Here is a 12901-nt window from a genome sequence, read left to right on the forward strand (position 1 = left end):
TGTTGGGTCATGTCTGCTACTGATTACAGCACTTCCAGCATGTAGCATCAACAGAATTTCACTCAGACCCCGAGTTGTCATATAATGAGCAGCTAAACATGAGGAATCATCTGAGCCGCATGAACCAGAGTTATCTTTGAAGGGAGACCATTAAAGTGGCCCCTTTCCATAGGAAGACGCTCCACATAGTGAGTCTTCATGCTGCAATTAGTCCATGAGAAACAACAACTTGTGCAAAAACCCATATGGTGCACACTCGCAGCTCTGTTCAAAGTATCTTACGTTGAAGGGCACATTTAGTACGTGCAAATCTGTATCAACGGATTTTCATAATAAGCTTTGTTACAGTTTGTAGACATTAATTATAATCCATATATCAAAAACATTATGAAGATTGAGTACTCTTAGATTTATATTTAAAAGTCAGGGGTGAGGAACTCCAGGCCTCAAGGGCCGGTGTCCTGCAGGTTTTAGATCTCACTCTGGGTCAACACACCTGAATCTGATGATTAGTTCATTAGCAGGCCTCTGGAGAACTTCAAGACATGTTGAGGAGGTAATTTAGCCATTTAGATCAGCTGTGTTGGATCAAGGACACATGTAAAACCTGCAGGACACTGGCCCCTGAGGCCTGGAGTTCCCCCACCCCTTCCCTACAATAATAGAAAACCCCAACGATCAGATGACTCCCCATAAGCAAGCACTTGGCAACAGTGGGAAGGAAAAACTCCCATTAAACAGGAGAGACCTCCAGCAGCACCAGGCTCAGGGAAGGACGGCCATGTGCTGCGACGGGTTGGGTGAGAGGGGACGGTTTCGACTAACACTTCTGCTTGTTCAGCAGAGTAAACATGTTTTGACTAGAACAAAACTGTCATCACACCTTCACATTTTCCACATGTGTAAATATCACGCAAGTTATTTGGGTTCCTGATAACAATCAGCACGTTGACATGCATGAAATGTACTGCAATTCTTTCACACCCACTAAGAAGAGATAATGAGCCCTGACTTTTCCTCCAGAACCACGTTTACATTTTTAATGTTTTGGTGTTTACGTGTCCTATGATTTACAGTAACAGACCTGTGTGGCTCCTTACAGCCACATGTCAGCCATTGAATCAAATCAAGTTGTAACAAGTCAGACACTGGGTCATATAATCTAAACCAAAAGTTTCAATGGTGTTTTCAAAGTGGCAATAAAATCATAATGTAAGCACAGCACCCGAGCAATTATTATTCATGGGAATGATTATGCCGAGCAGTTTGAACAGCAAGCGTGCATTAATGCCTTGTGTTCTCTGAAAAGTGATTTTTGTTTGTGTGCTTGCGTGTGTGTGTTTAGCTCGAGAATATTAACAGCCGAGCAGGAGCCAGCAGCCAATCAGGTGCGAAATCACAAATGAATAAATAGGCTCCTGGCCAGCAGCTGTGCAGACTGCAGGCTGACCCCCCTGCGCTCCAATCACGATGCTTTGTGTGCTCTCCCTGTGTGGCTGACACCTTTGTTTTCACCATTAACTGTTTTATATGCACTTTAGTGTTTTTATTGTTCAGGCACTGAAGCACCCTGAGGTACTGTATGTTTTTAATTATTGATTTATTTGGTCTGCCATAGGCTTTACTGTAATTAGAAAAAAGCTGCAAAGAGCTGGATAACTAAGGCTACCACTGCAAAGTCATAAGATCTCTCTTTTTTCATGTTATTATTCTACTTTTGGATATTTCAGTGGTCATTTACATTTATTGCTATTATTGATCATTTAAGCCCTGATTTAGCACATTTAGGTTCAACCCTGTCTCTTCGTTTCCAGTCCTGCAAACAGTTGTTTCCTCTGGTCTTGGTATTGTTGGAGATGATATCTTTTGTTGGTGCACATTTTTATGTTTAATCTTATGTTACATTTACTCCCAGGCAGAATACTCCCAGTTCTCCATTAGTGGATGGTTTTGCTTGTCCGGCTGAGATACAGCTTTTTTGTTGCCCCCTTTTCCTTTCCTCCCTTTGTTAGAAATCCAGTAACTGCAGTTACAGCAGATAAGCCACACCGGCTGTTGTAGGCTGCTTTAAATCACCTGTGTCACGTTTACACACACATACACAAAAAAACCAGCATTCCCGGTGCCACATGTTTTTGCTTATTTCTGTATTTGTAAAGAGGGGCTGAGGTATCTGTTCACATCTTTATAGGCTCTTACGGCCCCTTAGAGGAACTGGAGCTGGACCCCTGGACCTCATAAACTCTGCACGAGTCTGTCCAGAGTCACGACCCTTGGGATCCTCTCTGCCTGTGTGTATGTAGTGCGAGTCACAAGATGTCCGTACTTGCACGTTTTTCTTTCTGGAATATATGGAGAAGGGCGCACATACGGGAACCTGGCTTCGTGTGGCATCAAAGCAACAGCTTGTGCTGCTGCTTTGAGTCACGGGAGCCAGAGACTTACTGACTGGAGGGAGTCTGTATTTTTTTTTTTTAAATATATAAATAAAATAAGTCTGACAGTTCCTCCAGGAACAACTAGCGACCAGCAGCATCAATAATAATAAAAAACCCATATGGAACATATTGATTCAGTTCAAAATAGAAGTGACCAGAAAGAGTTGGGAATCGTGTAAATCAGAGAAATCCTTTCTTCTCACAGCTTGTTAGGGAAGGATGGACATCTTGTTGCCATAAGCTGTGCCCCCCAGCACACACACACACACACACACACACACACACACACACACACACACACACAGATGTGACTAAGTATAGCTTCATCTGGCTTCCCTCGAGGGTCCCCTTCACATATAGGGTCCCCTTTCCTCACAGCATCCCACACGAACAGCCATGTTTTGAGAATTAATAAGAAGACTGGACTCTGGCATGTAGGCCAGAGTGCGCTCAGATCAGATTTTTTGACCAGCAGAGAGGAAATGAGGGGGGGGGGGGGACTACAACCCTGACCTCTCACCTTTCACCCCCATGAGCTGGATTTTCCACAGAGGACTTTATGGGGGTTATGGTTTGTGGTGGTTATCTTCTCAGGGTCTGTTCAGCAAGGGACACCTCCCCACTGCCTCCACCACCAGCAAATAAACACATATCACATTTATCAGCAGAAAACCATAAACACAAGAGTAATGGAAGCTGTGCATGTTTACTGAAGCACAACTTCCTCTTCTGATTATGCAAGCCAGCATGTGTTCGCAGTACATGTTTTTCCTGCAAGTGTGGGATTAAATCAGATGGTAGCAATTTAGCCCGCTGAAGAGCAACAAACTGGTTTTAGCAGAGTTTGGCACGTTTTTCAGGCTGCTGATATCAGCTGTAGTTTTTTTTCCCTTTTTCTTTACAGCTGTTAATAGCATTTTATTTAATGAGCGCCAAGGAAACAGAAAGCAGAAAAACCTGGCAAACTACGCCAGTGGAATAATAATGATGATAATAATAATAATGAATTAAATGTCGTGCTTTTAATCCAGGCTAAAATGAACTGTGAAAGAAAATAATTAGCTGGGAGAGTGATGTCCAGCAATAGTTTGCGAGGTGAGCCGAGGTTTGATGCCCTCTGCTCTGTTGCTCTCCTTATCTGGTGCCTGACTGTGCAGACACACACCCACTCGCTCTCCCATACATGCTCGGTCTCACTCAGCCCGAGTCAATGCGTGATTTGGGGATTTTTGAGCGTGCAGCAGACGCTGCATCGTTTTAACGTGCAATCACCGCCTTGAAGAGTGAATTCACCGTGAGCCGCTTTAATTGATTGTCTGCAGATAGGATGTTGTGTGATTGCCTTTCCTTGTTGACAAAGGTCAAAGAAAAAATTCTGTGTGTGTGTGTGTGTGTGTGTGTGTGTGTGTGTGTGTGTGATTGAGCAAGACAATTATTTTGATTTTTGAACACTTTTCAGCGGTGTAGCGGTCAGGGGTGAAGCACAGAACTAATCAGTGTCTGTGAGCCACCATCACTTCTTGAGCCATATTTCTCACATATCTTCTGGTTTTTAAATATTTTTTGGCAATTAATTGAGCCGACAACCGCACACAACTATCTACAAAGGTCATTGTTTATTGTTTGAAATCTCATATTTAAACTCATTTCCCAACATCCTGCAGTCTGCTTGGAGTATAAAGCTTAAGACTATTTTCCTCATTTTTATTTTAATATTTATGATTCCAGTGACATAAAAAAAGCTCCACTGTCAGTTTTGTAGCACTTGTCGAGCACCCTCTGTCCTTCCTGTTACCTTCAGGGCGGCCTTCCTTTTCCTCTCGCTTCACTTCCATCATCCTCCATCTCGTCGTCTTGCTCACAATCCGCCGCACAGGCCTTCCACCAGAATTAAAATTGAAATTCCTCTTAACCTACTTACAGCCTCACAGTGTTTTCAATCTGTTTAGCGCTAAAGCACAACAGAGATCAAACCAGGTCCGTCATAATAACTGTACAAAATGCAATTATCTTGATAACTGTGAAGGTTCAAATAACTTTTTAAGCTTATTTGTGTTTATAAAGCTGTAACAGTATAATCACACTGGCCGCGGAGGCCTAATAGCAGAACGTTAAAATGCACCAGACTAAATTAGCTTGGTTAGATTAGAATGGTTGTCTCTGTCTATGTGTTAGCCCTGCGACAGACTGGCGACCTGTTCAGGGTGAACCCCGCCTCTCGCCCTAAGACAGCTGGGATAGCGGGGCGCTGGCGACCCTGAAAAGGATACGTGGAAGTGAATGGATGGATGGACGTGCGATGACATGGCTTACTGTAAAACAGCTGTTTTCTGTTGCTTTGATGTTAAGAGAAATTAATTATACTTGCAGTAAATTTAAGTAGTGTGAAAATACTTGTAAATACTGTGTAATCCTGGTAATTTAGTGGTGAAAGAAACAATATTTTTCCATCTTATATAATCACCTGCACTGATAGCTAAGCTATTTATTTTTCAGGATATAGTTATATTGTTACTTCATTAGAGTTATTGGATATCATATTTTGCATTATCCTACTGTATATTACTGTATACTAATATTTTTATTGTATATATTGTATATCTTATTCCTCTGTTGCTCTGTCTCTGTGTATGACAAAAGAATTTCCCTCGGGATAAATAAAGTTCTTATCTTATCTTAAGTATGCTGTACATCTGGGCCTAGACACCGATTTTACTGTAAGTAATTTTAAGTATAGCATGCCCATCAGTGTAATAAATGTTAAATAATGATGTGAAAAAATAAAGATGGTTAAGTCACTCCGTACTACAGCCTGCACAACAAAAGCACAGCACACAGTGCAAGATTGTTTTTCCCCTAAATTACCAGGAAGTTAATCAGTACTAACTGTATAGTAGTGACTTTGTTTCCTCTATAAGCCAAACTTGTCGCCTTAGTCTAGTGTGTTTATATGTAAATGACTTTGTAATTATAACTAAAATAATTGAAATTCCATGTAATTACAGGGGAATTATGTCCTGAGTCTGGAGCCATATTATATAGCCATATTTAAGCTTACATTAAAGTGCAATTGCATCCTCCCCCTTTAACACCACCCTTCTTTGCCTGTCACAAATATTAGGTTTGAAAAGCAGGTGGGTGGGGTTCCTGTGCCCACAGCCACAGCTATGGTTTGAAACGACCACATTAAGGATATTGGCTGTCACTGTTTAGTAAGAGCACCTATCAATGAAACTCTGCATACATATGGCAAAGAGTTTCTGTGTAGTTGTTTTAGCTAAAACTAAGTCTAGTAGAGTAAAAAGAACAATATCTTCTGATGAGACGTAAGGAGAGGTTCATCACTCTGTTATGGTGGAACTGGTGAGGCACAGACATAGCTCTGCTTTCTCTGTCATCTGGTATTTCTGTTGGCCAGCGTGAAAGCATAAATTTCTGTTTTTAGTTGTTGCATGTCATGACTAAGGCTTGGCTTCTGTCGATCTCTGTGTGTGTGTGTTTGCATTCCTGTCTCTGAGAGGACTGTTGATTTAAAGCTTTAGTGACCTTTAGGACAGGATGCCTTAAAGGGTCGTATGTCATGTAAAACGTGGTTTTTAAGGTTCATCTAATGGAGCTGAGGAATGTGTTATTATCTGCGAGGGTCCTCATGAAAATATGACGTGTCTGAGTATGAGAACAAGTGTGCATACCCAGCATGCCAGTACATGACAAAGTTTCCGTTCTGGAGAAGCAAAAGCTATCGCATTTTAATAATTTTGCGCTTTGCAGCACGTTCCCAGTTCATATCCTGCAAGCACGCCACGGCGAACCTCCTCATTTTGCGGCCTTCAAAATCTTCTGCTTTCTGTCTCGCCTTCATCCTTCATCTTCGCTGTCAGCTTTCCCGCAGCCATTAGAAAACATCACGTCCTGATAGATGCTCAATGGAGCAGAGTGCGCGCACATGTAAACAGATCCAAGTGCGCTGGCGTCGATGAACACACGCCGGGCTGAGTGCACCCGCATCTACACGTAGTGCAGCATAGGTGCAAACGTGTGAGGAGAGATTCGTGCTGATCAAAGGAGCTGTGATGTAATCAGTGTCAGAGCTTTGCACGCATCCCTCATTAACTTTCACCAGAGGCCTTAATAAAAAACCACTGGAGGGAATCTCCGCTTTCTCTCCTTCCCTTGTCTTTCTCTCCCTTCTGCCTTTGCATCTTCTTCTTCACTCCCCGCAGTTCCTGCTCATCTTCCTCCACATCCATCTTCTCTCCCCCCTCCCTTTTTTCTCTCTGGCCCAGGAGCTGGTTTGACTTCCGCTCAAATGGAGTAAATATTTCCCATGGCTTATCTGACCGCCAGCAGGACCAATATGACACAAAGTGCGAGGCTCTGCTAATTAACAGAGCCTCTCTTTCTGGGGTCAGAGGCCCCGTCGGGGGCAGTTAGAGCTGTAAGTTTGAAATACAGAACACACCAGCGTCCCATTTATTACGGTCAGGTATGACATGCCGCTGTGTGGCTGCAGTCACTGGAGACAAAGTTTTACTACAACATACATCTTGATTTGATTTTGTTAGTTTCTGGTGGAAGTTCCTGGAGGGAGGGCGGGGAGGGATAAAGAAAGGATACAGGGGAAAAAAGGAAACAGAGCAAGTTTATGTCTTTCTGTTCTTCTCCTTCTGTGCAGGCTGGCTTACGTCCAGTTACAGTCCAGCCCCTTGGTAGTGATGAAGGTGTGTGACGTACAGCAACTTCCCTGTTGTGCAATCGTCAAGAGACTCCCGGGGCCTATAAGACCCCCAACGTCATCTGGTTTCTCAGAGTCTGGAGGTTGTTTGCTCCACACACACACAGGCGGTCCAACTCATGAGCATGATACAGTCCGGGGTCTTCAGCTGTGCAGATTTCTTTTAAAGGGGTCGAGGAGAAATTGTCAAGACATGGATTTTAGCCAAAAGAAGCTTTGAAAAAGAGCTAGACTGTTTGGACTGGACGCTCAATTACATCAGGTAAAGAAATCATAAATGGCTTTACTAGTCTAAGAGCGAGAGTTTTCTGTCTGTTTTCTATCACAACTTCAACCGTCAGAATATTTTTTATTGGAATCAGCGTAGTCGATGAGATCATTTTCCATGTACGAATGATGGCTTGCTTTGAATTTGATTTATTTATGCAGTTAGTAGTGCTTTCACTTGTACACTGTTGCAAGATTAGTTTTTAGTCTTTTTAACACTTTTAAAACTTTTTCAAATTAATTCATGATTGTTTCAAAAATGTAATCTTTAATTGGAGAAAGATGTTTTTTTACAGTATTCCAATAAAACTGGATTACAGCCACTGGATTACAGTGTATCAAGTATGGCGTAATGTATTTTTGCTTTGATTAGATATCAAGTAAGACACCTAATAAAGGCTCGCACCAAATAAAGATGCCTGTGTAGAGAAACTTTGTCCATAAAAGGCAGCTGAATTTTAAATGCACTCTTGTTTTGCATTATTTCCAGCTGACCTTGGAAAACTCAAAGGAGGGAAGTTAAACTGTGTGAGGCAACGGTACATCCAGTTCCATGATGGCAATCCCAAATGACCTCTCCCTTTTCAACTCCACCTCTTCCCTCTATTCGACGACGGAGCTTTTTGTGAACACCTCCCCGACTCCCTCTGCTCCCCTCTGCTCGGACTGGCCTCCTGTGCCCATGACCACAGTCATCCCCACCGTCTACAGTGTGATCTGTGTGCTGGGAACCATAGCCAACACCTTGGCAGTGTGTGTCCTGGCACATGGTAGTGCCTCAAGGAGAACAGTAGCTAACACCTTCATGCTGAACCTCTGCGTGTCCGACCTGCTGTTCCTGTTGTCGCTCCCGCTGTGGGCCGTCTACTACTCCCAGGGCTACAACTGGCCCTTCGGTCGAGTAGCCTGCAAAATCTGCGGCGCTCTCCACAACCTCAACCTCTACGCGTCTATCTTCTTTATCACATGCATGAGCATAGACCGCTACCTGGCCATTGTGCATCCACTCCGTTCCCAAAGTGCACGAGACGCCAAGCGGGCCCGGTTCATCTGCATCCTTGTGTGGGTTCTGGCATGTGCTTGCTCAGGCCCTACCTTAGCTCTGAGGGAGACCTACTACCTGGATGTGCTTGGTGTGGAGGCCTGTGCAATTTTATATCCTGATCATACCTGGTATCGGACCCTGGTCTGGATAAAGATTGTTCTGGCCTTTCTTCTACCACTCCTTGTCATCTCTTGTTGCTACTGTGCTATTGGTAGACATTTGTTGGTTGATACGGGGTTGGTAAGAATGCAGAATCTGTCTCACCCACACAGCATGTCATCCTTTAAATCACTACAGTCCCACGAGGGCTATAGTAAACCGGAGAGACCCCCCACCCCTTCTGTGAATCCCAGGTTAAGTGGGGCCAGACCCCTGGAGGGTAGGGGGCTTGAAAGGGTATTGTGGACAGTAGCTGCAGTGGTTCTGGCATTTTTCCTCTGCTGGTTCCCCTTCCACTGCGTGACCTTTTTGGATGTGCTCTATAGTGAAGGCTGGTTGGACAGCTGCTGGGTAAGCTGGAGCATCCAAAACCTCACCCCTCTCACACTCTGCCTGGGTTTCTCCAACTCAGCCATCAACCCTGTGCTCTACTGCTTCATTGGGAACCATTTCCGTGGCCGTCTAGGAGGCTTATGCAAGGGCCTGTGTGCTTGTTTAAAGGCCCGAGGGGAAGAACACAGCCAGAAGAGGGGCTCCTTCAGCACCAGGCTGAGCTCCTTCTCTCGAAAACTCAGTGACCTCAAAGACTTGGCGATTGTGGAGCCCTCTGGCTCAGCGTACCTGCCCCAATTCCCAGCCCTGACTCCAGCAAGGAGACTTTCTCATCCCCTCAGTGATAACTGCTGAACACCAATGAGCGTGGCTGTGTGAGACAGAGCTGTTACTAAAACTAAGTCAAATTGTAGCAGAGGTCATTTCTGCTTTACAAAAAATAACTGTAGATAAAACATTTTTTCCACACTTGATTTGGACAGTCATCAAGAATCTCTTGTGAGTCACTCACATGACGTCATTTCTGGCTGCAGCGGGAATCATTTTGGAAAAACAACATTGTCAAAACTTAATGTACAGTACCTGATAAGAACCAAACAGCTGACAGACACAGTTTGTGCCTAGCAACTGAACAGAGTGGCACAATTAGCAGCTAATGAAGAAGATATTCCCCCTGGAGTTGCTAGAAACTACAAACAAAGCTAAAACATAACAAATACTGCATATGAATTCACCATCTGGATATAAACACAAATCTAAACAAATGATCATATCTCTGTCCATAGCTGCTGTATATAAAGATGATTTATTCACAGCTTGTTTTATAGCCTCGCAGAATAAAAAAAATCTGTTAGCTATAAGCAGTGCAAGCTACATCTATGCTAATTTAAGACTTTTAAGCATTGCTTTAGTTTTTATGTTCCTCTAGCCCAAATTACTATGAAATATAAGAAACTACATTGTGTTGCTGTGTTTCTATGTTGGGTAATCAGACCACATTATTTAAAAGTCTAGTTGATAATTTTGCGTTAGCCTATGCTAGCTCTAGACATCTCACTAGCTAGTATTAATTTAATAGTATGCTTTTTAAGTGTGGTTTGTTCTTATACAAATGTTATATCCTATATTTTTCTAAAAGGAAATATCTCATTGTATAATAATATTTTATATTAAATTGTTTGTTTGTTTTTTGTAAAGGAAAACAAGCTAAAAACAAATACATTAATTTCACAAAAGGGTCTACTTTTCCTCTTTTGGGGGGACCAAAGTATCATGTGTACTTGACATTTATCTGTATGTATTGGGAAAAGAAATAAAGCAAAAACCACTTTCCATATGCCACTTCCTTTGCTTGATACAGTTCTCCAAAATGACTATGCCTTCCGTTTTGTGAAACCCGATCAATTTACTAGAGATTTCAAATGTTCCTTTTCCCCCGTCTTACCCTCTAACAGCTGTGACTCCGAGCTTTCCCCACCTGGGAATATGAGAGCTGAGATTACTGTCAGCCTGGCAGATGGACATCCAGTCTCCCCTTCCAGAAAACCTCACACAAATTCCACACATATCAAGGCCAGATATCATAATCTCATACTAATATCCTTATGATGCATTCCAGTCCAGCTGCTTGTGTTGGTTGAGGGAGCCTGCAGCTGATCAATGATATATCTCTGCCTGCTATTTGTGTCCAGTATAGATTTGCTGCATTCTGCATTGACCCTGGGCTGTCTCTCTGTGAGCTGAGAGCCAATACAACATGGAGTAATTTTGTTCCGGACTGGTGGTTGCAAGGAACTTTTACAAGCAGGAAAGCTAAATTAATAATCACTGAAAGGCTTTATTATGAATAAATGGTAAATTCTTCTTTTCTATCTTGAATGGGTTTTTTTTTTTGGGGGGGGGGGGGCTGCTAATAAATAAAGTGAGGAAAACTTCTTCAGTCTACTTGAAAAACATGAATATTTCCTGCTTTTTGCCACTGGGTGGCGCTAAAATGCTGCAGAATCATTGAAAGAGATGCCATTGGCTGCTAACCCAGTCAAAGGCCCAAAGTCCCACTGCTCATGATCTTTCTGAGCCGAGGGAAAAATGGCTCTGACACAGACTGATGACTCATGTAGGCTACACTTCTGAATGTATAAAAACAGACACCCGCGACAAAAGCCGCATTAAAGAGAGCCACCCACTTGGAGAATACGCTGAATGCCAGAGTCACATGGGTAACCTTTCTGAAGGGTTTTTTCTTGCAGAAGCTTTTTGGTGATGTGAAGGACACCATGCGGTCAAGAACAGCATTCAGTCCTGCAAATAAAAAAGCCTACATCTGAACATGACAGATGAGCTCAGAGTACCAGACGCCGTGCTATCAGCAAATTGACGTTTCCTGTGGTAATGTCACCGCAGTAAACATTGAATATTTTAATCACCAGACTCTTAATTTGACACGACAGAACTTTCCTACTGATGGGACAGATTGCTGGATGAGTTTGTTGTACGCGCAGCTTCATTAGCTGATTCCTCGCTCTTCTACAGAGCAGGTGGGAGTGTCTTTGAACACACGTTAAAGCAGAAGACAGACTAAGTGATATGTGGCTGAGGAGATGTGTGGACATGTGATGAGAAAATGCATGCTGAGAAATACCGAGAAGCACATTGCTTCGGGGTTTTTTTCTCCCTTCCTTTATCTGCTTTAAAATGTCTTCCTCTGACATATCAGTTTAATTCAGCTGAGCACCCAAGTGCAAATTAGACTTTTCTTTCTTTTCTTGTCTCCTCTTTATGTGTTCCATTACAAGTTAAAGTAGAGAAATAATAAGAATTGCTGAGATTTTTTTTTGCCACGCATCAAAGGGAGGCAGGCCAGTGGTGGGAAAATAGGACGAATCTGCCCCTTTATTAAAACTGTCAACGCCGAAATGAGCTGAGGTTTTAACACATCATGTCACATAAACTTGTAGGTGGAAGGCTTTTTGGAAAAAAAAACGTCACAGCGAATCTAATCTTGAAATATTGTCATTTGAATCTTGAGCAAGTTGAGGTGGCAGTTAAAAAGAAATATTCTGAGGAGGTTACAGCTCCTGGTCTCAGGAAACTTGGATATGCATTTAAAAACATTTATAAAACAAACTAGTGAAAATAAGCGAGAATAGCTGCAGTGCACTGCTGTGAGCTGTATGTAGTTATTATTTTGAACTACTTTATAGTTCCACTTTTTGCAGTAATATAGTCACTGGCCTCTTTATTAGGTATCCTTTGTTAGTACCACGTTGGACCACTTTTTCCTTTAAAACTCCCTTAATTCAACGAGGTGCTGGAAACATTTCTCAGAGATTTTGGTCCATATTGGCTTGACATCACACAGTTACTGGAGATTTGTTGGTGGACCGCTGTGATGCAGATCTGAGCCCACTGTCATAATCAAGAAACCTTTCATTTTTGTGAGATGTTATCCTGCTTGGGTGCACTGTGGTCACAAACAGATGGACATGGTCAGCAACAACACTGAAGTCGGCTGAGGTGTTGAAATGATGCTCAGGTGGTACTGAGGGGGCCAAAGTGTGCCAAAGAAAATACTTCCCACACCATTACACCACCAGCAGCCTAAACCACTGATACAAGGCAGGATGGAGTCTTTGCGTCATGTAGTTTATGCCAAATTCTTACCCTACTGTCTGAATGCTGCAGCAGAAATAGAGACTCATCAGATAAGGTAATGGAAGCTGTGGTCTTATGCTGTGGTAGCCCATCTTAGATCAGCAGAAACGCTCAGATCAGCCTCTGACACCAACAATCACCCCACATGCAAAGTCATTTAAATCAACTTTCTTTCCCATTTTGAAGTGTTTACATTTTAGAGGTTGTCTTGACATATTCTTCATGCTTAAAATCCCTAAATGAGCAGGTGTACTTAATAAAGTGGCTGGT

At 42.7% G+C, this 12901-nt stretch overlaps 1 protein-coding gene across 1 annotated transcript; it reads left to right on the plus strand.

The window, feature by feature from the left end:
- Positions 1-7264: 7264 nt before the first annotated feature.
- Positions 7265-10078, plus strand: LOC102208181 (type-2 angiotensin II receptor-like). The gene is made up of 2 exons (XM_013913621.1): positions 7265-7435; positions 7931-10078. Exon 2 carries the CDS (start codon positions 7994-7996, stop codon positions 9329-9331), a length of 1338 nt encoding a protein of 445 aa, XP_013769075.1. The 5' UTR covers positions 7265-7435; positions 7931-7993; the 3' UTR covers positions 9332-10078.
- The last annotated feature ends 2823 nt before the right edge of the window (positions 10079-12901 follow it).

Source organism: Pundamilia nyererei, unplaced genomic scaffold (assembly GCF_000239375.1).
Source record: "Pundamilia nyererei isolate P.nyererei 1_Seehausen unplaced genomic scaffold, PunNye1.0 scaffold00001, whole genome shotgun sequence".
NCBI lineage: Eukaryota > Metazoa > Chordata > Actinopteri > Cichliformes > Cichlidae > Pundamilia > Pundamilia nyererei.

Excerpts from the sequence above, each read along its gene's own strand:
- LOC102208181 (XM_013913621.1), top strand. The coding sequence starts at position 7,994 with ATGATGGCAATCCCAAATGACCTCTCCCTTTTCAACTCCACCTCTTCC.